At 36.5% G+C, this 26,913-nt stretch overlaps 2 protein-coding genes across 2 annotated transcripts in view; one reads left to right on the forward strand and one right to left on the reverse strand.

Annotated features, from left to right (window-relative positions):
* Positions 1-26,913, reverse strand: part of LOC114648027 (adhesion G protein-coupled receptor F5-like) — a 395,766-nt gene that overhangs the window by 73,119 nt on the left and 295,734 nt on the right. The window lies entirely within an intron of this gene.
* On the forward strand, positions 1,138-26,312 carry LOC114649285 (meprin A subunit alpha-like). Its single transcript, XM_051925637.1, has 14 exons — positions 1,138-1,258; positions 1,378-1,402; positions 2,197-2,250; positions 2,516-2,556; positions 5,519-5,594; positions 7,102-7,219; positions 11,852-12,027; positions 13,826-14,047; positions 15,764-15,910; positions 17,067-17,282; positions 17,378-17,839; positions 21,255-21,428; positions 24,541-24,640; positions 26,248-26,312. Exons 1-13 carry the CDS (start codon positions 1,199-1,201, stop codon positions 24,630-24,632), a joined length of 1,863 nt encoding a protein of 620 aa, XP_051781597.1. The 5' UTR covers positions 1,138-1,198; the 3' UTR covers positions 24,633-24,640; positions 26,248-26,312.

A 26,913-nucleotide genomic window follows, 5' to 3' on the forward strand; every position in this document is an offset into this window, starting at 1 on the left:
AAAAAAAAACAATAAATAAATCCTTTAAAACGAGGTTAAAACAACGGCTGGGAACAGTCTCTAAAACAAAGCCTGGTGCCTTCTTTTTACCTGGTGGCTCCCCTGCTTCTCCCATTGGGCTTCGCAACAGGAGAGTCGCCCTTCCTGCAGCTGATCTTCTTTCCACTCGACTGGTCTGGAGGCTTCCTGATCCCTGGCTTCGATTTAGTACTCTCCAGTACGGCCAGGACGCTCACGTTAGGGAATCCACCTTCCCATCCTCCCAACTCCCTCTTTCTTCCGCAGCGAGCCATTCTTCTCCTTCTCACCGAATGCTCAGCGGGAGCGACCACAATTGACTGCCCTAGGTGTCGGCCAAACACCTCACTTGGGCTCAACTGTCCAACTGCCTGCGAGCCTACGCTCACTCTCTTTCTCTCTTTCTCTCTCTCCTTCTAACACACACCGGCTTTCTCCTCACTGCTTCCTGCTTTCTTCCTCACTCCTGCAACCTCTGTTTCTTTCTTTTCTTTTTTCCTCCCCTACTAGCCGCCTCATACTTCTATATATCACGGGGGCATGGATCAGCTGTGGCAATCAGCAGCTCCCGGGAACAATTACGGATGCCGCGAGTGTGGAGATTATTTATTTTAAAAACGGTCCCTTTTTACATGAGCTGTAGACCCGCTATACCACAACAATTCCCTGGTCAATATACAAAAGGTCCATCAACCATCACACTTATATGTCTTCCTCTGTAGAAATGTCCAATATCCTCTCACTGGCATTTTCCGTTGACATTTTAGGAAGGGCATATCTATCAACTCGGCCTTGGTACTTCTGTTAACCTTATGTCCACTAGTAATACTGGACATATTTTTCGCCATGACTGTCTCTGCTGGGACCTCCAACTGTTTCCTATCCATATCATGCCAGCTAAGCAACCTTTCAAAGACAATGTTTTAGTCTTTTCTTTATCTATAAGGTACCAAAAGTTATATCTACCTTTAATATAGAACTTGGTACCAAGTGTCATAAAGCATTTTATGTGTTTAAGCATTTTATCTGGACCGCTGTGGAAAAGATAATGCGGGCTTCACAAGGTCAGCCTCCTAATAAATAAATTATCCCCCAATACTCTTAATCACTGATCAAAGTCCTTTTCACTTACAAGTATTTACTGTATGTGCTGCTGGTTTGCCTTCTTGTTTCTTCAAAGATGGACTTCAGTGCACTTGTTTGTCTCCTAAGCTTGGTTGTGTTTTCCCATTCATTCACAGTAAGATCTATTTTTATTATTGTCATTCACAAGTACTGTGTTACAATTATATGTCTTGCTCCATTTTTTCTGTGAATATAAGTCATTAATATGCTGTTATAAATTTCCTTTTATTTTAGATCCATCGCTTATCAAAAGAAAAAGGTACTGCATTATTTTTATAGCATACTGTACATTAAAGATGTAGATAGTAAAGACATAACAATACTGTTAACGCTTTATATTAATTAGCATTTTTGTATCACCATAGATATGCCTGTACATTGGCCCAGTGTGAGTGCTGGTGAATGCGTGAATTGGATTAATAGGGTTTGACTACTTACAATAGCTAATCTGCTGCATTTAAAGGACCAAGACAATAATAAAATACAAAATGTAACAACAACATTTATTTATATAGCACTTTATAACATTTACATATGTAGATGTGTAACATTGAGTTAGTGGCTTTAGACAAAAATAAACAATAGTTCTGAAAGAAGAATAATGAAAAAGTCAAACAAAGGAACACAATCTCCACTTATTATAAGAGCCAAAGGCAAAGATGTTCAACTGCTGTATGATGAAAGATAGAAGCAGCTGAGAAGTGATAGAACATTCCTGATATTTATACCCACATGCCCCTCTGTCTATTCAGACCAATCAATTCAATTAATGAACAATTTAAGATATTGTGGCTTGTATTTTGGGTTATCACATTCTACATAATGAAGTCATTCAAACATTTTCATATACTTCTCTGACAGAAACCTTCAGCTCTTCACAAATTGCCTTCAACTTATTTGATTTCCTATTCAGCAGTTATAGTGACAAAGCTGCATCGGTGCTTATAAATGTGCTTAATGATACCATAGTCATTATTTGTATTGAAGTATATTTAACAGAATGTTTGGAGTAAAACCCACTAAATGATATATTTTTGTCTTTGCTTTGTTTAGTTGTCATAATTGATGAAGGCAAAACAAAGTATGACATTCCCTTTCTTAATCAAGGTGAGTGCTAAGGAAGAGCTTCCATGCTTCTTCATTATAGAGTCCTCTTTTCCTTTAAAGAACAATTAGCTTCTTATTTAAAAATGCAGTCCTGAAATATACACATTTCTTAAGTATTTACAGATTTGCTAACCATTTTGTTGAATACTCTTTGCTGAATTTATTACAAATTTTAATTAATTTATTTTTTATTTACTCTCTCAGAAAATCTCAAAAATGTCTTTATGATATATTAAACAGAATTGACCGTGTCTCTTTTTTTTAGAGTCAAAAACACCATTGGTGGAAGGAGATATTGCATTACCTGTAAGTCTTATGCCATTGTCACAGGTCAAAACAGACCAAACTGAAAAAGGGATCTGTAAAAAAAATGGGGAATGTATACAAGTTTGAAAATGGAATCACAAAACAGAGTTTATACTAAGATTAAAAGAATCTTTGTTGTAAAGATAAGTCATGTGAAATACCCAACAAGAAACTACTACTGTTCATTCACTGTGCAGGTGCAAATACAGCACTGGAGCATGAATGGCAATCAAAATACAACTAAATTTTACAAAAACCTTTTTCACATGAAAAGCATGGAGGAGTCACCTGGTAATGTAGCTGTAAATACTTGTTTTCCTATAGGGGGCACTAGCTCCCTGGAAATACATTTGTTTTGTAATTGTGGCGTCTTAAGTAACCTGAACCTAAATAGATATATTACAAAGAGGTGATATCCCTCCCATAGTGATACTGCGGTAAGAAATCACATAAGAGGAAATAACTTAGCTTTCTTTAATGGCGGTTTACGCAGTATTACAGACGACGGAAGCCATAGCAAGATTTTGTGTAGAGCCTGCCATTTTCATCACTGCACTGGAGTGATTTTCAGGATCGGATGACGGCATCTCCCATCCGTCCGTTGGCTTGAAAGGTGTGCCGGGCAATGTTCCAAGGCTTTATACTCTCTCTCCATGTCCTTACTTAGGTAAATCATGCCATTCCAAACAAGGCCAAAAGAGGATACAATTTCATGCTGACTCTAACACACAGAAATAGTACAATGCCCATTTTCGTAGTTGTCCCTTTCTTGTCTTCTAATGCTTGCCTAGCAGTTCTAAATGATGAGCCCCTCTGTGCTAAATCTGGCCTTTAGCTGTACATGTGAGCAGATTTATAAAATACTTTTTGTACAGAGCACAGTGACATATTAAACATATAAACTTATTACAATACTTTAGCAATGTGGAAACCTTCAAATCTCAGTGACATTTGGGCCCATTCAGGGAACAAGTATTGACAAGCTATGTTGGTCTGAATAACTGAATTTTTCTTATGTTCTCATATTGCACTAAAAGTTTATTTGACAATGTAAAAAAGAGATTTTAGTACACGTTAAACCTTAAGGCAGTGGTTCTCAAACTGTGGGGCGGGCCCCACTAGGGGGGTGTAAAGATGTGAAAAAAAGAAAAAAGAATCGAAAATACGAAAAATACATCTATTGAAACCAAAACAAATTAACTTAAACTACATTCTGAAACTAGAAAAATAAATATAGAGTTAGATAAAAGCTCCTTTGACCGCACATTGTCTGTTCACAGCAAAATCTTCCACATGCAAGCACCACACCTCAAATCAGCTCCATAAGCAGCCTTGTATCTGCTTAATTGATAATGACATAACAACGGACTTGCCCACACCTGCCCATGAAATAGCCTTTGAGTCAATTGTCCAATTACTTTTGAGCCCCTGAAATGAAGGGATTGTGTTCAAAAAATGCTTTAGTTGCCTCACATTTTTATACAATCGTTTTGTTCAACCCACTGAATTAAAGCTGAAAGTCTGCACTTCAACTGCATCTGAGTTGTTTCATTTAAAATTCATTGTGGTAATGTACAGAACCAAAATTAGAAAAAAGTTGTCTCTGTCCAAATATTTATGGACCTAACTGTACATCTATGATATATCATTAATTAAAAAAGAACAAATTGGTATTAGTGGGCTCCTTTCAAAAAACGTTAGGGGGGCGCGATTAAATCTGTTATGAAAACTTGGGTCGCAAATACTTGAGAAACGCTGCCTTAAGGTATAAAGCAGAGCAACTAGTATACAATCTATTTAAACAGTTTCTGAAATTACTGCATCCCAGCGGAGAGACTATATAATAATTAGACAAATAACTGAATAGGGAGCAGAGTGGGAGGCCAAACGAGCATTGCAATGCAGTAGCATGAGCCAGCTTCAAATGCATGGAAAATCACTTCAGGGCAGTCAGACATTTTCTATGAGTTATTTGTGGTGTGTTTGTTTTGATAGGGATTTCGTGATACCTTACCTTACCTTATAGTGCTTGTTTTGCTATGCGCTGTCCTCATCATCATTCAGATATACCGTGAGTGGCTTTGGAATGGTGCGGTGCGTTTGTGCAGAAGAGGAAAAACTGTGGTATGGGAAAAAACGCTGGTAGATGGAACTACTTTCTTTTATATTGTGCATTGTTTATTTTTAGTAAGAGTGATTATTATGGGGATCTCCAGAGTGAAATGAATAGAGCTTGGCAGGAACTTGTTGATGGCCACAAATGCTCAGCAGTGCCCTAGCTCTTGCATGGTGTAGTCCTTGCAACCTAACTGGCTGAGAGGTTTTCGAAATTGCTTGTGAGCAATGTCTTAGGCTTCATTTGGGGGAATCAAAGCAGAATTGTGGGTAGTTGGAGATTAGTTATGTTATTACACTCCAGCTGCATTTGTTTGTTTAAAAAGGGGATCTCTCCATATAGCCAGTTTTTGCCATCTGTTTTATAGAGTGGTTGAGTTATTAACTATAGAAAGAAATATTTTTCCGTTATTTTGTATTTTTTTTTTTTGGTCTATATGGATTAAGAGCTTTAGATTCTAATCCTTACCAAGTTTTACTATATATTTGATCATTATTAGTTTTGCTTATTTTTTTTAATGACTGTACTGTGTTGAATTCATTTTATGTTTGACACCTTGGATTTTTGTTTTTTTGCACCTTTTTACCATACCATACAATACCATTTTCTGAGCCTGCTTAATCCTGAGCAGTGACATGGGACCTTCTTTTTTGTTTCTCCATATCTGGGTTTTTTGTTCCCGTGATCTCATTACACATCTGTTTGATCCTCTGGTTTCTTTGGGTACAATGGATCCATTCGGGTATGTGCTACTGGCAGGGTGCAGTGGTAACAGCCTCAACTCTCCGGTCTGTGACAGAATGTTTTGAAAAAATAACTACTTTCTTGTTTATTTCATTTTCACAGCCAGGACGTAATGCACTAAGAAACACCACTTACCGATGGAAATTCCCCATCCCGTACATTCTGACTGACAGCCTTGGTAAAAATATTAAATATTTGCTTTTTATGCCAAAATAAAAAATCTGGTGTACCAAACAAATTTAAAATTAAGAAATTTCAATCATGGACTATAAGTCACTTCTATGGTTTAATGCTTCTACCTCCAGGCTCCAGAGCCCCATAAAAGTAGTTCAGGTAGGAGTCTGGTTATTTAGAGGGATCACTGGTTGTGAACTTTTTATCCACATAAGTGGTTTTCCTGGTTTACTCTAGTTTTTAAAATTCTAAGGCAAATTTGATTATTAACTAATAAATTGCATTTTGTTGATGCACTATGTGTAAGTAGATGTTGAAACCTTTCCAGATTTACCTTTTCACTTGTACCTCAGGCCAACATAATAGACTGTAGGACCCTGACTACAATATTGGATATCCATCCACTTAGTTTTTTATATCGTTTTAAGGAGATGGAGCTTATTTTGGCAAAAAAATAATCAAATGACAATAGATACATTTTTTTTGTGCAGAGTTTTTTAAGCACATGCTTCCAGGTGGACTTATACATCTAAAGTGGCATCAAATGAGTGTGTCTTATGAGAGACTGGTATACTTTCTGGTGTTGGGCCCTGCCTTATGCCCATTTCTGCCATGATAGGCTCCAGCTAAAGATAGTATTATATTGGAAAGAGCGAGCTTAGCAAATGGATGAATGTCAGTATCCAGAGGTATAAGGAATTTGTTTTTTTTTTCCAACATTAAATGTTTAGTTAATTTAATCATCAAAAAGTCACATTTTTACAGCTGTATTAATTAAATTATATGTTATTCAAGCAAATTAAACTAAAAAGTATTGCATCCACACTTTTTGATAATTTTGTTTGGGTTGGTGTGTCTGTGGTCACAGTGCTAAAGTTTCAACCTTGATCAGTCTTTTGTTGTTTTATAAGAGTAAACATGATTGCTGCACCAAAGAAGAACAGAGAGCAGTGATCTGATTTTTTTATGGGCTGAAAGTGCAGCATGGGCTGAAATCCAGAGGAGGTTTTCTGGACTATATGGAGACAGTGTTTTACCACAAGGAAGTGTTTACAAATAGAATGAAAATTTTCAAAATGGCTGTAAAAGTGTTAAGCACAAAGAAGGAGTGGGGTGTCTATCCTTGTCCATTACCGATGACAACATCGAACAAGTAAGTACCACGACTCTGATGAACCAATGATGATTTTTGGCCCCTGGTACACCTTCAGCCCATAAAAAGTGGATCACTACTTACTATTCTTGTTTGGTGCAAACGGCCATATTTATTCTTCAAAAACAACAAGAGAAACTGACTCATCGAGTTTGAAACTTTACCACTGTGATCACAGAAATAAACCATGTCCCCAAAGTGTGCATGGAGAAAGCCGTACAGCCAGTTCAAACAAAAGTGTGTGAAATTACTGACTTACACTTATACAATAAAAATATGATTATGAACTCATCTAGCAGACAAGCAAATGAAATAAACAAAAACAAACAAGTATATTCTTTTTTGTTGTAAATTGCAGATTTAAATGCCAAGGGTGTTATCCATCAGGTGTTCGAAGTCTATAGGCTGAAATCCTGTGTGGATTTTAAACCTTATGAAGGTGAAAGCAGCTTCATAAAATTTGAAAAACTAGATGGGTAAGTATGATATAAATGCTGAGGAATTCATAGGCCTTCCAGTTTCTGAAGTTTATATTTTCTATACATTCTTTGAGAAGCCCAATCCCCGTTAAACAATATAATATCCTTCTTTTTCAAATATAATTCATTAACGTCAAAGAACAAAAAAAAAAATAGCTACTGTTGTCAAATTAAAATGCTATTTACTTGGAAGGAATTCAGAAATTCAGTTTAATTTTCAGTTTCTGAGGTGTTACTTTTAAAGTGCTGGATACTTAATGCTTAATGCTGAATGCTTAATTTTAACAAAAACTAGGGGGCTTTTCCCCCTGCTCGCTTCGCTTGCCAACACTCCCCCCCCATCCCCGACCTGCACTACATGGCAGCCACTTCACGTCTCTGTCGCTCGCGTTATGAAGAGGGGGGCTGAACACACCCCAAGGAGACGTGGTCGCTCCTCCGAAGCCCCTCTTAAATGGTGATACAATGGGAAACAAATACTGTTTTTTTTAACCTCCTCTTTGCTCAATCAGCTGCTGACTTGCTGCTGCAGCCGTGCCATGTGATCTCCATCTTGCGCGGCGCTTTGAACATTTCAAAGCCTGTACAGCAACTGTCCTTTTGTCTCACTGCCTTGTCTCTCTTCTCCCCCATAGATTTTCTATTCTTTTAATTTAAAGACGGAACTGTCCCTTCCGACTACACTTGGAGCTCGATTCACTCCTGAAAGAGACTTATGTTTGTTTGAAATGTTTGAATAACATTTCTGTGTCCAAAATCTCCTGTGTATCTGTGCAACTCTGTGACCCAAGCATGACAGCGTTTGTGGATTTCACTTTCACCAAACAACAAATCTTTTAATTCTCGCAGATGCGCCTCTTCATTGGGAAGAAACATTACTTTTCCCTGATGGCAACACGAATTAGACGATCTACAAGTCACCAACTTAAAGTCTAAATCCGAACAATATATTCAATCTCTTTTCACTGTTCCATTCTTTCACTGAGTAATATTTTCCGTTTGTTTGCACTAATGTGACCTTTACTATCATTTTTTGGAGACTTTTGAATTTTCATACTTCCATTATCTCTAACCTTCTCTGCATGTGTATCGCACCAATGTTTTTGAATTCTTTACGATGTTCTACTCTGTCATCTACTCTTTGTCTTGCGAGACGTGAAAGTGTCTCTCTGTGACAGTCACGTCTTGACTCTCTGAAGCAGTCTCGTCCCAAGATTTTTCTATATAATAGAGAGAAATGTTTATCCATTGTTGCATTTCAGCTGAACTTCTGGGGTCAGTGGTTAAACATGTGATTTGTAAGTTTTTAATAGAATTTAGAACATCTTAAATTTTGATAAAAGGTGGTGTGATAGGTAGTGTTGTCAGGTTTGTCTTTGGCCCACAGATGCCTTATGCTGAGGGTCCTGATTTTTCCTTTACATTCAATAGTTTTTTCAGGGACTCCCGTTTCTTTCCATGTCTAAAAGCAGGCTCCACAGTAGATGGATAGTCTTAGGTATATAGTTAAAATAATCATTTAGTTGATTTTTAAATTGAAAATGTACAATTTGGACATTACAATTTGGACATTACAATATATGACCAAAGGTCTGTCACTCAGCTCCAGTGTTCTGGTTATAAAGCCTGGCCTACTCATTGTCAATGTGGAGTTTGCTTCTTCTCCCATATCTCTGTGAACATTTCTCCAAATATTTTATTTTCCTCAGACATCCCACAGATAAATAGAACTTTTTTTATTTGTCCCCAAGGGGATATTCTGCTTTTTACAGAATCTCTTTAAATAAATAAATACATACATAATTACTGTAGATACAGTGCATCCGGAAAGTATTCACAGCGCATCACTTTTTCCACATTTTGTTATGTTACAGCATTATTCCAAAATGGATTAAATTCATTTTTTCCTCAGAATTCTACACACAACACCCCATAATGACAACATGAAAAAAGTTTACTTGAGTTTTTTGCAAATTTATTAAAAATAAAAAAACTGAGAAATCCCATGTACATAAGTATTCACAGCCGTTGCTCAATACTTTGTCAATGCACCTTTGGCAGCAATTACAGCATCAAGTCTTTTTGAATATGATGCCACAAGCTTGGCACACATATCCTTGGCCAGTTTCGCCCATTCCTCTTTGCAGCACCTCTCAAACTCCATCAGGTTGGATGGGAAGCGTCGGTGCACAGCCATTTTAAGATCTCTCCAGAGATGTTCAATCGGATTCAAGTCTGGGCTCTGGCTGGGCCACTCAAGGACATTCACAGAGTTGTCCTGAAGCCACTCCTTTGATATCTTGGCTGTGTGCTTAGAGTCGTTGTCCTGCTGAAAGATGCCCCAGTCTGAGGTCAAGAGCGCTCTGGAGCAGGTTTTCATCCAGGATGTCTCTGTACATTGCTGTAGTCATCTTTCCCTTTATCCTGACTAGTCTCCCAGTTCCTGCCGCTGAAAAACATCCCCACTGCATGATGCTGCCACCACCATGCTTCACTGTAGGGATGGCATTGGCCTGGTGATGAGCGGTGCCTGGTTTCCTCCAAACGTGATGCCTGGCATTCACACCAAAGAGTTCAATCTTTGTCTCATCAGACCAGAGAATTTTCTTTCTCATGGTCTGAGAGTCCTTCAGGTGCCTTTTGGCAAACTCCAGGCGGGCTGCCATGTGCCTTTTACTAAGGAGTGGCTTCCGTCTGGCCACTCTACCATACAGGCCTGATTAGTGGATTGCTGCAGAGATGGTTGTCCTTCTGGAAGGTTCTCCTCTCTCCACAGAGGACCTCTGGAGCTCTGACAGAGTGACCATCGGGTTCTTGGTCACCTCCCTGACTAAGTCTCTTCTCCCCCGATTGCTCAGTTTAGATGGCCGGCCAGCTCTAGGAAGAGTCCTGGTGGTTTTGAACTTCTTCCACTTACGGATGATGGAGGCCACTGTGCTCATTGGGACCTTCAAAGCAACAGAAATTTTTCTGTAACCTTCCCCAGATATGTGCCTCAAGACAATCCTGTCTCGGAGGTCTACAGACAATTCCTTTGACTTCATGCTTAGTTTGTGCTCTGACATGAACTGTCAACTGTGGGACCTTATATAGACAGGTGTGTGCCTTTCCAAATCATGTCCAATCAACTGAATTTACCACAGGTGGACTCCAATTAAGCTGCAGAAACATCTCAAGGATGATCAGGGGAAACAGGATGCACCTGAGCTCAATTTTGAGCTTCATGGCAAAGGCTGTGAATACTTATGTACATGTGCTTTCTCAATTTTTTTATTTTTAATAAATTTGCAAAAACCTCAAGTAAACTTTTTTCACGTTGTCATTATGGGGTGTTGTGTGTAGAATTCTGAGGAAAAAAATGAATTTAATCCATTTTGGAATAAGGCTGTAACATAACAAATTGTGGAAAAAGTGATGCGCTGTGAATACTTTCCGGATGCACTGTAGATAAACGAATACATATATACAGATGCTATGCTCTGAACACACACCAGAATGACTAATATTGCAGAAAGGTTAGAAAGAAAGAAAGAAAGAAAGAAAGAAAGAAAGAAAGAAAGAAAGAAAGAAAGAGAAATTTTCTGCCTTGGCAGTCACAGTCACAGTCACAGTGAAGCATCATACAGGTGTGTTGCTGTTGATATACAGGAGCCCCTATAATGTTTCTTTACACACTTCTGCTAAATAATTCATTCATTGAAGTCCTCAGTGTTAGTGTGTCAGAGAGAGGATGTGCAGCATTGTTAAGAATGGCACTGAGTTTTGTTTTAATTTGTTACTAAACTCCTGGGGGGTCCATAATTTTTCCCATAACTGAACCTGTCCTTTAATTAGCTTGAAGTAAAGTTAGCTGCCCAACACACTGCTGCATAGAAAACTGCACTGGCCATCACAGAGCTGTAGATGATGTGAAGGATCTCTCTTCCTACATTAAAGGAATGCAGGACCCAGAGTCTGCTCTGCCCTTTCTTATATAGTTCCTTTGTGTTACGAGAACACTCCACCCTGTCATTGATATGGATGTCCAAGTACCTGTAGGAGTGCACCACCTCTATATCAACTCCCTGAATAGTGACATAGAGACTCTTTGGTTTGACAAAAGTCAATAGTCAGTTCCTTGGTTTTGCTGATGTTAAGATGCTGACAGTTCTCTCTGTACCAAGAAACATAGTTTTCCACCCAACTCCTATAGGTTGGTCCATATCTAAGTATGCAATTATTGCATTGCATTGCATTAAAAGTTGCATAGTTAGATATGGACCACCCTGTATACTCTGTCTCATCCCCATTATCAATACACTTGCAGTTTAGGCTGCTTAGGCATTTCAAATTGTGGGTGTATATGTAAGCAATCCCTGCAATGGACTGGGACCTTGTCCATTGGTACTTCTCCCTTCCATTCACTTCTATTGGGATAAGCTTGTTGCAATCTATTAATGGAATCAGCATGTTTAGAAAATAAAAGAAACTAATTCACTGAATAAATAATTGAATTAAGACATGTGATTGGGAAAAGCAAATAATTTTTTTCAGTTTCATATTTATGATAATGACAAGCCACCAACACAGTCTCAAATGTATATATGATTTTCTCTGACAGTCTGATAACACTGAAAGTCTTCCTTACAGATGCTGGTCTCAGGTTGGCGATTTACAAACAGGTCAGCAGTTATCGCTTGGCCAAGACTGTGACTACAAAGCCACCATTGAACATGAGCTTCTGCATGCTTTGGGATTTTATCACGAGCAATCCCGTACAGACCGGGATGATTATATAAAGATTTGGTGGGATCAGGTCCTTCCAGGTTAGTGACAGTAAATGAATACTAAAATGGAAAATAAGATAATAAATGAATCTCACCTTGTTGTTACAATTCAAGATTGTTTAAAATAAAGATAAACACCGTATGTTTAGCATACATTGTTGCCAGTATACTGCATTCAATAACGCGCTTCTGTCTTTATTATGACACTAGACATTAAGCCTGTTACAATAACAGGCGCTAGAACAGTAGTGCATAAACATTAGTTGGAACAGTCTTTATTTTTGCAAGAAGCCTAAAGTAAAATAATAATAAAAATAAAATAGAAACGTATATGACAATACAGTAAGTATAATTAATATTACATTTATCCTCTCCTCTGTGGCTGTTGATTGATAAGTTGTTTCCGTTTGAAGATCTCCTATCCTGCCTCTCTTTATTTTAGCTTGCTGTGGCGTCTCTCTAGCAAGAACTGTGCAGTTCCCCAGCAAGTATTTTAATCTGTGCTGGCATGCAGCTGATTATTGTATGTGTGGCGTCTCCCCAGCAACGGATTTTATGTGCGCGAAAATAAATCCACTTTTAAAAGGCATCCTAATGTAATATCATGAAAATTCGTATATTTAGGAAAACCCCTTCAACGACTGACACTTTACACTTTACCGGGCCAAGCTTCTTAATCGCAAATCTGACATCCTCAGAGTGAACACTTGCACAACAACAAACACTAATCCCACCTCTTTGGGGAAGCTGGTCTCCGCGTCTCAGTACCCGATTGGATTTTTCGTGCCTTATGTTTTAGGTGTTACCTCCTTTACTGAAATCCGATTGGATCGGCTGTGCGATATTTTAATTCCCGCCCTCTCTGTCTTGTGTGACGCGTCAGACGGCCTTTGAAGCATCTGCTAGAGGCCGGTGACTCTGCCACTCATTCCGCCCTTCCCTGTACTTCCGCCTTGTCTGTAATATGCGTTTAATTTTCTGTCACAACAGTGGGCAATCAGCAGAGTCTCCCCAGGAACTGATGTAATGTGTGGCGTGCAGTTGATAATCGTGGCTGTGGCGTCTCTCCAGCAAGTACTGTGCAGTTCCCCAGCAAGTATTTTAAATTAATCTGTGCTGGCATGCAGCCGATTATTGTATGTGTGGCATCTCCCCAGCAACGGATTTTATGTGCGTGGCCGCGACTAGCCAATCAGCACTCTTCCCAGCAATGATGTCCTTTATTAAAGAGTGCCCCATGCATGCGCACTTCACCAGAAGACACACACACACGGACACATGGACGCACGCAGGGATTTTATTAAAGAGGGTTAACTACTGTGTAGAGAAACCCTAACCCACTAACTGTGGGTATAATCCCTATGGGCAGATACATTTATAATTATTTATTAGGAATACAGCACTGCTACCAACTAAAAAAGAAACATACAATCATGTGTAATATTTTAAACTTAATTGTAGCTCTTATGAAAAGAGAATGACATTTGTTGCCATGGTTTAATAACTTTAACCCAGTTGTAATACCCCCTACATCAGCTGTTTAAATCTGATCCTTGCCTACAGACCGCTTGATGCTGTATTGTTAGTTTTTCTCTTCAGTATTTGTATTATTAGATAATGTTCACTTTTGTAAACCCTTCCTGGTGGCTATTTCCTGTGCCATATATGTGTCCTATGATTGCTGGGATAGGCTGCAGCTGCCCCATAGCCATACCATTGAAAAGCGGTATAGGAAGATGGATGGATGCATTCTACTCTTAGCTGTTTACTGTATACATAACTGCTATAATATTTAAAGTTTCCTTAATAAAAATGTACATTGTTTCTTTTTTTCTAGGCATGGAGCACAATTTTGTGAAATATAATGATCAGTTCATTACTGATCAAAATACTCCTTATGATTATGAATCTATAATGCATTATGGACCTTACACTTTCAACAAGCATCCAAATATTCCAAGTATTACAGCCAAAATTCCAGAGCTGACCAGTGCTATTGGACAGTACTTGGACTTCAGTAGGCTTGATTTGAAGAGGTTAAATAAAATGTATAACTGTTGTAAGTATAGTAAAGTATTTTCAAAATGACTCTGTTCTCACCAAGCAAGAGGTTTAGAAAATGAAAGGAATGTGTTTAAGAACTTTACATGGGCAAGCTAAAGACTGTACAAAACTATTTCTAATTTAGTTTACAATGAAAAGCAAATTCAAGCAGTTAATATTTTTTTTCTGTACATAAAACCTGTGTACCAACTGGCCTGTAAAGTACAGAAAACACAAGCCTTTGTATACTGACTTCTACTGCAGTGAATGATGCCTTCAAGAGCCGTTTCCAACCATTTTAATAAATAGGCATCCACTTGGTTCAGAGAAACATACTTAGCATTTCAGTATCACAGCAAACAGGTTTTTGTTTTCATTAAAAAATGTCGGATTGTTTGTTTGTAGTGACAGAAAAAACTGAAATGCAATGTGAATGATACATGGTTTTGTACGTTCCCTGCAATCAATATATCACTTAATCTGCTTGAGGTCCAAATCAAACTACCATTTGGCCATGGAAACATATCAGAAGGAAGGAAGCGAAATATTGTAAAATGTATCTCTTAAAGTGCTCAGTATTACAAGAAATAAGATTGAAAGTAAAAAATGTTATTGTACTTCATGGTCTTTACCAATTAAGACAAGAAATTTTAGAATGCGAAAAAGCAACAAAGAGGTAGTAGGTTTTTCTATACTTATGCATATTAATCTGAAAAATATGTAGGAAGTACATTGTTACCTGCCTAACTTGCACATTAATTCTTATTCAAATGTTATAAGTGGCAAATACTGTATGTCAGTCCAGCAGTGTCTTTTATACTTCTCCATGACTGAGCATGGCAAGAAGAGGGTACAGAAAATACATGAGTCTGTAGATGTTACACTTTACATATTTAACAGCTTTCACAAGCCACAAAAACAGATTCATTAGGAGAGGAATTCCAAGACATTTCTACCACCACAAATAATAATATATATGTAAATCAATGAATTGTTACATAGATAGGCAGTGTTGCATGTCATTTAAGTGGCTTGAACTGAAGCCACTGCTATGTTAGGTGATATGTTATCCTGGTTCATTGCATAATGCTGTGCAGGTCACTTTGTAAAATTTTTTAGAATTTTAATAATTTTAGGAAATTATGCCTTAATGGAGTTTGTTGTATTAGCAAATGTAATTTGATAGATAGATAGATAGATAGATAGATAGATAGATAGATAGATAGATAGATAGATAGATAGATAGATGGCACTCTATAACAGATAGATAGATAGAGATAGATAGATAGATAGATAGATAGATAGATAGATAGATAGATAGATAGATAGATAGATAGATAGATAGATGGCACTCTATAACAGATAGATAGATAGATAGATAGATAGATAGATAGATAGATAGATAGATAGATAGATAGATAGATAGATAGATAGATAGATAGATGGCACTCTATAACAGATAGATAGATAGATAGATAGATAGATAGATAGATAGATAGATAGATAGATAGATAGATAGATAGATAGATAGATAGATAGATAGATGGCACTCTATAACAGATAGATAGATAGATAGATAGATAGATAGATAGATAGATAGATAGATAGATAGATAGATAGATAGATAGATAGATAGATAGATAGATAGATAGATAGATAGGTTTGATATAAAAAATCTTTAATGATGGGCATACTTACAAGCTGCCAACATATATGCTTTTTTATGTTGTAGCCTCTTCCCTTACATTTATGGATCAATGTACCTTTGAATATATTAACATCTGTGGGATGATCCAACACTCAAATGATGATAGCAATTGGAGCCATGTTAAAGGATCCTCTGGGATGGAGGACCACACCCTTACTGGACAATGCAGAGGTGATATCTCAAATTGCAAACTTTCCAATTAAACATTTAAGTGCATCTAAAAGTAAAAAGTAATTCTTGTTTAATAAGTGATTTGTAAACTGAGTTACACACATGATATTAAAGTGATAGATTTTACAAATTACTTAATGTTGCAGTAGTAAGCCACTGGAGCACCTTTGTTCTTACTACTTTTAAAGACACAGATTTTAAACCTTTATATGAAATTTATTTTTACTTTCTTGTATACAGAGTATAGGGAAACTATTGTAATTGTCTAAAGATTTGATGTTGAGATTTTGATGAATCTCAACGTTTTAGACCTCCCTGACTTTCTCATTTATGAAGTATAGGGAAAGTATTGGAATCCTCCAAAAATCCAGTTTCGAGATTTTGATGAATCGACATTTTAGACAACTGTGTATAAAAATACCATTTTTGGAATTATGTCTGTGTGTCTGTCTTGTGTGTGTGTGTGTGTGTGTGTAAACACAATAACTTCAGTACACTTTCACTTAGGTCAATCAAATTTTGCGTACAATTATTAGGTACAAAAGTAGATTTCCATCAACTTTTGAGCTATTTCCATTAACCGGAAGTGGTACTTTACCTTTTATTCATGCAGCTGCAGAGTCCGATTTATTCTTTACTTTTATAATAACTGTTCAATATATTATTAATTTCATTTGATTTGTTGTTGATGGTTCTTTAATGTACATAATATAAAAATATAATCATTGTCTTGCAGTTTACTCCTCAAATATCCTTCCCCATGTCTGAGTATACGAGAAAGTCTAGGGAAGCCCACTCCTGATTTTTTTTATTTTAAATAGGACATTCTCCTGGACTAAATTTGTCCTTGTTATGTATGATGTGCTGTCTTTTTTCCTATATACTGCTGCCTATATTTATTTTTTTTATAATTATTCCTTTTAACTTTATGCTTCAAATTTTACTATTTTTTGAAAGTGTTGTATCTTCCAAATTAATCAGTGTATATTAATATTTATTAAAAGAAACAAATATATAAAAAGACTTAGACAAATACGATTAAATGGACTTGTTTTAAATTTATGCTTTCTAACATTATGTTATGACACCCATAAACAGTTTTCCAATAATCCTTTAAATGATTGAAGCAAACAGTTTTTTCCGTATGTAACTCTAGATGCTGGATACTTCATGTACTTTAATACAAAGTTTGGGAAAATAGATGAAACGGCTCTCCTAGAGTCCCGCATTTTGTATCCTAAACGCCAGCTTCAGTGTTTACAGTTCTTTTACAAAATGACTGGAAGCCCTAAAGACCTGCTAGTTGTATGGATAAGAATATATGATGAGACAGGCAACATCCAAAAACTTGTGAAAATGCAGACTTTCTCAGGTAAGACTTTTTTATACGTACAAGTGTTCTAATACTTGTTGTGAACAATGTAATCCCAATGTAATGGGGTTTTCTGATATGCTCTACTTTTACAGGAGATCTTGAGCATAGCTGGAAAATTGCACATGTGCAACTGAATGCCAGCTCAAAGTTTCGCTATGCATTCCAAGGGGTGAAAAAAGATCCGGAAAACTCACAAGGAGGGATTTTCATTGACGACATCAGCCTGGCAGAGACTCGCTGTCCAAGGGGTGTCTGGCAAATCCCTAAATTTAGTAAACTTCTTCAGACTACTAAAATCGGAGATTATATTCAAAGTCCACGTTTTTACAGCCCTGAAGGCTATGGCTATGGGATTCAACTTCTTCCACATTCCTATGAGTTGAACTACACTGGAGCTTTCTTTCATCTTACAAGTGGTGAAAATGATGATAATTTACAATGGCCTGCCGCTAACCGTCAAGTCACCATCACAGTACTTGATCAAAATCCTGACATAAAATTGAGAATATCTCCAAGCAGGAGTTTTACAACAGATGGGAAGTTGATTATACCTGGTGAGTGAAAATATGGAACAATATTTTTAAAGCCCAAGTAGTCTGTATGATGCGCAAGCACGTTTATAAAAATGAACATTGTGCAATAGTTCCATGGCAAACTCCTATGGGCATGAGGTAGGACTGATTTAAATGAACTCCATCTTTGAAAGTGTCATACCACAGGTCACAAAGCAGTTCTAATCACAACAAAAGTTGGAATCTTTGGCTAGTGACTCACTTAAGCTATTTTCAATTAAATGTCCAATGCTATGTGCTGTAGATTTATTAAGATGGTTATCAAAGTACAATGACTATGTTGTTAGGCAGCTACAGATCAGACAAGGTATATGGCACTAGTGACCCAGCTTTGGCAAACAGTTGATCTGAGCATTAAGATTCATCACCATGCTACTCTCCCTTGAAGCACAAGGCTAAATATCTTATTTGTAAAATCACATGAAAGATCGCAAGCAAAATTAAACCAGACGTTGGATGCACAGGGTTCAACAATGATTAGTCATAAACTGAGGTAGAAAGAGTCAGGAAAACTCAAAGTCTAGGGTAAAATGAAAGACAGGAAATCTACATATTTATTCTTTTGAGCTAAATATCTAGTTTTCTACCTATTTACCATTTTCCTTCCTTTAACTACCTGTGTTATGTTCTTTCTTTCTTTCTTTCTTTCTTTCTTTCTTTCTTTCTTTCTTTCTTTCTTTCTTTCTTTCTTTCTTTCTTTCTTTCTTTCTTTCTTTCTTTCTTTCTTTCTTTCAGATAATCTTAGTGTTTTGAAAGAGACACTTAATTACAGTCCCTATTGGGCCCCCTTTTACAATGTTCTTCATCTGACTACAAATGTGTCAATACTAGTTCAGTATCGTTAACTATTATTAACATTTTATACATTTTAAGAGAGTTAGACAGGGACACAAAATTTTGGGGCACTCATAGGCAAACCCCATATAATTAAAAGAAAGAAAAAGAAATGCGTTTTACAAATGGTTTTGAGCAAATAACGTCTTTTCAGACGGGTGACACCAGAAATGACGTCATTTATGTTAAAGCCGTCAGTCTTACGTTCTGCAGAGGGGAGAAGAATAAAGGTGTTAGTACACAGCGCCAACCCATGGAACAGCGGGTAATTATCATCACCTTAGGCCAGACGTGTCGAACTCCGGTCCTGGAGGGCCTCAGTGGCTGCAGGTTTTCATTCTAACCATCTTCTTCATTAGTGACCAGTTTTTGCTGCTGATTAATTTCTTTTGCTTTAGTTTTAAATAATTTGACTCAGACCCCTTAATTATTTCTCTTTCCTTAATTAGCAGCCATACAATAATGAGACACAAAACAAGCCATCCACATGACCAGCTTACCTTTGCCCATCACACAACATCTGAACATAAAGAAAGGCGAAGGTCTCAGTAAGGCTGATCTCTCAGGTCACCAAAACATTTTGGTGATGTTCTTAGAAAAAGAAAAATCAACAGTTTTGGAAATGTCTGCTGTGGCAGAATGAGAGCAGCAACAAGCCATGGAATTAAATAAGGGGCTTAATTAACAGCAAGAATGGGCTTGTCATTAAGAGACTGGTTGGAGTGAAATTGGTTGAGTTTGAAATCCCAATTTAACTGGTCATCTGTTGCCTCGTTTCACATTTCTGTTTGGCTGTCATTTAATGAAAACAAGAATAAATTCAGAGGACTGAATCCTTACAAACGGCTATTAAAATGAAGGGAAAAATTAGTTCATTAGCAGTGAAAACTGATCACTGATTAGGAAAAGAGTGAGAATGAAAACCTGAAGCCACAGTGGCCCACCAGGCCTGGAGTTCGACACCCGTGCCTTAGGTTATCCCCTGTGTGCACACATGTGATAACGTATTTACTTATTTGGTTTGTGTGTGTTTTTTTTGTGCAAGGCTTCAATTTTTTTTGGTTAGTTTTTTTATTTTGACTTGAATTGAAAAAGTTTATTATCATTCCACTTTTATTATTTACACAACACTCTGAATAGTGTCATGTACTCTTTCTATCATGCTTTCTGCGTTACCAATAGTGATGGTATAAATATGGAGGCAGTTGTTATTCCTTGGTTCGTAAATATCTTAATCTTTCAAGAATCCCAGTGATAGTTAGCTTTTATTCAAGTTGGCCATAGTGTCAAGTTTTTGCTTTCTTTTTTGGAACCTCAACTTACAATTTTTTACTTGTCCATTAGCATTGAATGTTAATTTCATCTGACGTGATTTATTATGGATGTTTTTGACTTCCAGTCATACTCTTTGCTCACAATAATTCCCAGAGACTACATGTCTCACAACACACGGCTTTTCTATGTACCTTGCAATTGGCATCCCTAAATTTATTATACAGGCAGGATTCTGACACTTTATTGGAGTGTAATTGTTAATCTAATTTTTTCAGAGTGGAATGGGCAAGACCACAGAAATGAAAACTGGGAAAACACCCAAAGAAAATGTTTGAAATTAAATTATATCTGTTCTACATTTTTGAACTCTCATGTTTAAAACCTTAAGAGAGATTATGAATGTATTTAAGTATTTAGACAGTAGAATGCTTTTCCTTACCTTACTTTACCATATCTTTTACTGTTTTCTGAACCTGCTACTTCTTGGTTAATCAGTACTGGCAACACTGGCTGCAATTCATGACTCCGTGCCAGATAAGACAGTAGATGATCACTGGGCACACTGACTTCAAGGCTACACATTACCTGCCTGTCCCTGGACAGAGAAAGGAAGCCAGGGGCACTAACTGAAATTAAACATCTTTTTGCTATTAACTACAACAACAACAACAACATTTATTTATAGAACACATTTTCATACAAACAATGTAGCTCAAAGTGCTTTACATGATGAAGAAAGAGAAAAAAGACAAAATAAATAAGAATTAAAATTAAGGAACTCTAATTAACATAGAATAAAAGTAAGGTCCGATGGCCAGGGAGAACAGAAAAAACAAAAAAAAAAGCTCCAGACAGCTGGAGAAAAAAATAAAATCTGCAGGGGTTCCAGGCCACGAGACCACCCAACCCTCTCTAGGCATTCTACCTGACATAAATGACCTCAATCAGTCCTCATTATATTCAGGGTTCTTATGGAAGAATTTGATGATGACGGTCATGTGGACTTCTGGCCTTTAATCCATCAATGTAGGGACATCATGGTGCTTTGATTAAGTGGTGGTGGCGCAGATCGCCACCACAGAAAACGTAGGGGTTAGTACGGATTTTGGAGCCAATGTTCAGATTTACACATTCTATTACAATTAGAAACCTTTATCCTACATTCTCCTTCATTGCTTAGTCCTATTTAAAAGTCCTTAATGTTGAATGTCTGTGATGAATAACTAGTCATAAGTTATTGGGTATATCTGTAGGAAAATACTCACACTATATCTGCTTTCACTTTTAGGTTCAAATGGTCTGCTCTATTGGGACAGACCTTCTAAAACTGGCACTTATGATTCAACCTGTGACTGCTACCGAAGCTGGACTTGGGGATGGAATGTGCTCATTTCCCATTATGACCTGCAACGCAGAAATTATTTGAAAAATGATGATCTTATTGTCTTCATTGACTTTGAAGGTGCTTCTGAAGAAATCAGATGTGTATTTATGTCATGAATATCATACATTTTATAAATCATTGGTATACAATACCTCTCTTAGAACTGTAACCATTATAAGATGAAGAAGCTTGTGTGCTTCAAGCAGCCTTGTGCTCTTGTATGGTTACACTTTGCCATTTTATTTTAGTTTATGGGTCATATACAGGTTGATTCAAAATTTGACTCTCACAATGGTTCAAACAAGAACAAAGAGATCATCAGCCATAGAGGGATATGAAAAATCTACAACTTGAAGAAGGACTTGGGGATGCTAGTGTGGTAATGTGCCTACCCAGGCATTAGCAAAAAGAAAGGGAAGGAGACCAGAAAAGAAGGAATGGTATTTACCTTTCTTATTTAGCAGAAGAAAAGCAAGACAATGTTTTTGCTAGTGTTTTAACACTGCTTTAACGGTGCAATGCTGCACATTGCTGGTCTCCTCAGCTGCATGGAGGTGAAGAGGCCCACGTGCCTTCATTCACAGCCTGGTTCCTTGCCAGCAGCTCATCGCTACCTGAAGCAAAAGGAAAGAGGGATGAAGCATTTAGTTTATAGTGGAAAGTTAAAGGGATCCCAGAGGTTAATTCTAATAGTAGTATTAGAATGAGAGGTATTAACTTACCTTAGATACAAATTTGAATGTGCACAAGCTTCGTTCCTGTGCATGTGCGTGCACAGTCACGAGACATTCATTACTATAATAGAGACCTTGCAGGGGTGGAAATGACGGGATGTAAGACAGTGCTCATGTCACCCGCTGTTAGTTACAGGGTGCCCTAGTGCTTGATGATTGGTTGGTAAAACATCACCAAGTATAAAAGGCACTTCCTGCCTGCAGGTGTTGTCATTTGACTGAGTCTTAGTGGTGACCGATTCAACAGTACATCAAGCATAGCAGCTTGGGCCTTATTTTGTATATATTTTCTTTTTGTACATATAAAATAAGTATTTTCTAGTAATACTGTAGTATTGTTTTGGTGGAAGTATTTATATGAATGTGGTTTTTGGTGCACGTTTTGTTTTTTTGTATATACACTGATTTTTCTTTTTGTAAATATTTTTGTGCATTGTATTATTGGAAGGACTGTGTTTTTTGTGTAGTATCTTCCTGTCTGTATTTTTATTTAGGGAGAGTTTATTTTATTTAGGGCTGATTCAAGTAACTTTAGGCTAGTAAGATTAATATGCATCACAAGAAAATTACTGGAAACAATTATTAAATAAAAAGATCAAGCAGCACATGTCTAGAACAGATATATTAGTGAATAGTCAACTTGGGCTTAAATAGTGAAGGACGAGTTTCTGTAATATTCTGGAATCTATAATGAAGCAACAAAAGCATATGATAACATTGGTACCTATGATATTATTTATCTTGATTTTCAGAAGGCTTTTAATAAAGTGCCACAATGTTAATTTAGTGATCAAACTAAAAGAAGTGGGAATTCAAGGCACAGTGCATATATAGTATGAAATTGGCTCAAACACAGAAAGTAAAGGGTTAGGGTGAGGGGGATTTCTTCACAACTAGGAGATGTTTGAATTAGTGGCCCTCACGGATCAGAGCTTGGCCCGCTGCTCTTTGTAATATACTGTACATAAACAATGTAGACAAGAATGTAATCAGTAAGCTTATTAAGTTTGCAAATTATACTATTCTAGGTAGTAGGGCAGCTGAGGTAAAATCAGTTAAATTGTTATTGAGTGACTTGAATAGCATACAGACTTGGGCAGATATATGGCAGATAAAATTTAAAATAAGTAAATATAAGGCATTACACATAGAAAGTAGAAATATTAGATCTGAATACACTGAGTCTGAACTTTGGAATTATACCTTATGAGAAGGATCTAGAAGTCATATTGTTCTCATTACTATCTACATCAAGACAGTGTATAGAATAAATCAAGAGGCTAATAGAGTGTTAGGTTATATATCACAATGTGTAGAATACAAGTTAAGAGAGTAGGACTGTGTACAGCTTTGGTCTTCAGGCTGCAAAAAAGACATAGCAGCACAAGAGAAAGTCCATAGAAGAGTGTCCAGGTTGTTTCTGGGACTGCAGGATATGAGCTATGAGGAAAGGCTGAAGGAGATGAACCATTCCATTTTAAACAAACAAAGTTTAAGGGGCCAGGTAATTAGAGTTAGTATGGTAGATCCCAGCTGTTACTTTCAAATAAGTTCTTCAACTAGAACAGGGGGACATGGCTCGAAATTTAAGGGCAGATTTCACATAAATATTAGAAAGTCTTCACTCATAAAACAATTGACACAGGGAATAAATTACTAAGTAGCATGGGACCTTCACATCTTGACTTGAAGTTATTTTGGATAATTGAGGTGAATAGGATGGAGAAACTTTCTGGGCTGAATGGTCTGTTCTCATAATAATTGTTTTAACATACTAATGAAAAGGTTGGAGGAAGGCAGGGCATAGTAAAGGAGATCTGTATTTTTTATGCTCCATTAGAGCACCAGTGTATTCCCAAGGAGGAGCAATAGACTAGATCTTACAGTAAATGAAATGGAATTACTTGCACTGTCTTCCTTTTCATTTTATATGATACTTTTCTTAGGTCTAAGTATGCACCATTTTGCTTTATTTCAGATCTATGTAGTTACTTAAACTGCTTGCATAGTCCATCACAACGTTATTACTTGAAGAGGGTGATATAGTCTCAACTTATTATTTAAAGCATTAAGTATAATGATATAGAACCTCAATACAAAACATTTCTGAATCTTAACATTTTCACTTCTTGAACGCAGATGCTTCTGTTATTTGATAAAAATGTTTATAATTTTTGTATTTTTTCAGATTTAGTATGAAATATTTTTGTAAAGCATTATTATTCTAAATACGCAGACTATTCAATTATTTTGATTTTTTTATAGATCTATCAATAGATATAGATCTAGCTATAGTTGAAGATAAATATTACTTTGTTGTTTTTTGACTTCATCTGATTTAACAAATAACTTCTGGAGGTGCTCACTGCTGCTACTACTACTACTTTTTTGAAAGTATTTTGTGTAAATGAGTCATAGAGTGGTGAATTGTGTTAACTTACTTTCCCCTTCTGCAGATCTCACACCACTGATTAAGACTGAAGTACCAGTAAAACGAGCAGATTCAAGTCCTGAGCATAACAAACCTTCTTCGAATAATGACATATAATGGCTATGGTAAGTCATTTTTTAAACATTTTTGAATGGTATTTACGGAACACCTTAACATTAGTCCATTCATTTTAAATTCCACTTAATTGAATTCAGAGCCATGGGAACATTTTGTCAATTTTGTTAGAAAGTACTTACCGTTTTTACTCGTGTACCACGCGCCCTCATGTAAGACGCGCACCCTAATTTTTACAAAGAAAATCGTGAAAATAATTTGCCCCGTGTACGACACACGTGATTGTGAAGCGTTTAGGGCACATTTTCCGCGAAATGCCCTTCTGTTTTTGTTGCCTGATGAAAGAGCGAGCGAGAGAGAGAAAGAGCGCGCAAGCGAGAGAGAGAGAGAGAGAGAGTGCAAGCGAACGAGCGAGAGAGAGAGAGCGCGCGAGAGCAAACGAGAAAGCCCAAGCAGAAGAAGTAAACATTACAGAAGAAAATTTCCTCGTGTATGATGCGCACCTGATTTTCTAATGCTAATTTTCAGGAAAAAAAAAATTGTGCGTGGTACACGCGTAAATACGGTAATTCCTATGCCAGATTTGCCTTATGGATGCAGCAAGTTAGATTCATTTATTGATTCATCCATTCATTTATTATCTAACTCACTTAATCTGGTTCAGCGTTTTTGAAGCCAGAAACTATCCTAGCTGCCCTGCATGCAAGACTGGACGCAACTTTGTAGTGGATGCTGGCCCATTGTTATCCTATTGATTTAGTTTTTCTATTCAGGTTGTTAAATAAAAAGTTTTTTTTATGAAAAGGACGAGGTATTTGACATTTGTTTGTCATAAAATTAGCACTTAATTATGACAATGGAGAAAAGAATAATGAAGAAATTCAGATATTTGTACAGTAAAATACAAAGTGTAAGTCTTTGTGCTACTCTGAAAAATAGTCACCCCCTCATTAATTTTTCACAAATGCAAACTAAAACTTTATTCTAATTAAAATAAATATGCAATCATATTGTTCCTGTCCATTGCTTTTTACAGATGGTAGTTTACATTATATAACATATTATTCTTAAACGTGACTAATCAAATTTGATGTCATCAGATCCTCTCCCATCAACACTTGGGCCATCACAGGACTGCTCATGTATCCTCCCATGCAGGCCCAATTTAGGGTCACTAATTCACTTTCCATGCACATGCACAACCCCAGACCACAAGGGGAGAACCTGCACACTTTGCCCAGACAGTGAACAGGCACAATGATACACCAGAACTGTCCTGGTGACATTTTTTTAAGCTATTGCAAATCGAAATTTGGGCAATTTTTACAATTTGACAAATTGAACCTCTACAATTGAGAACACTGAATCAAATTTAATATGATAATCTACGTCTGATTTTTGCAGTATTCAGTATGCTTTTGTTATACATGCAATGTTTAATTTAAACTTAAATATTTTACCTGTATTACTTCATTTAAAAGTCAGAGTCAAGACAGGTATTTGTGTAAGTCAATAAAAAATGTGTATTATTAGACACTGCATTGTAAATTTTAAATAATGTGGTAGTTGATTTAAATAAAAATACTAATTAATTGCATTTTGAAATGTTTTGTTTAAACATTTTAACTTTTTAATATTCATATTATAATTTTTGCAGATGTTTGTGAAGAAATAAGAAGAAGAGAGAAAAATGAACTTGTGACAATAAAAAATACAAAGATGTCCTTGTGTGCATTTATTTCTTTTTTACTTTTTCTTTCTTTTGATGTATCATGCTGATGGTTTTGCTTCGTGTTCATCATTAATGTATTGGTTTTAAACAGAGATACAGTACATACAGTACATGAAGGCATTTCTCTTGCTTTATTTGGCTTAACTGCTTTGATTTGATCCTTTTACACATATTGTCAAACATATGCTTTGTTATTCTCTTGTATGAATTTAAAATAATGTTAAAAAATATTTTTTGTGTCTTTCGCTAAGACATGTTTGACAAATTGTTGCCAGACTATTTGAGTTAATTATGGTCTGACTATAGAAATTCAGCATGGTGTACATTCATACTTTGTTACTTGAATATTCATGAGTTTGGACAGGTTTCAGTTGAACAAACATACCCAGCATTGTCTAATAACACTATTATTCCTTTAATATTGTTTGCAACATAAACTTTTTCATGTATAAAACCATTTTGAGGCATTTCTGTATTCACGTTTACTTGAGTAATAGCACCCTGTCATTGTTCAGATGATTGGTATATGCAGTGTCCATAAAAATATTACATTCATTGTTCTTTTCTTTTTTCCTTTTCATATATTGAATT

This window comes from Erpetoichthys calabaricus, chromosome 3 (assembly GCF_900747795.2).
Source record: "Erpetoichthys calabaricus chromosome 3, fErpCal1.3, whole genome shotgun sequence".
Taxonomy (NCBI): Eukaryota; Metazoa; Chordata; class Cladistia; order Polypteriformes; family Polypteridae; genus Erpetoichthys; species Erpetoichthys calabaricus.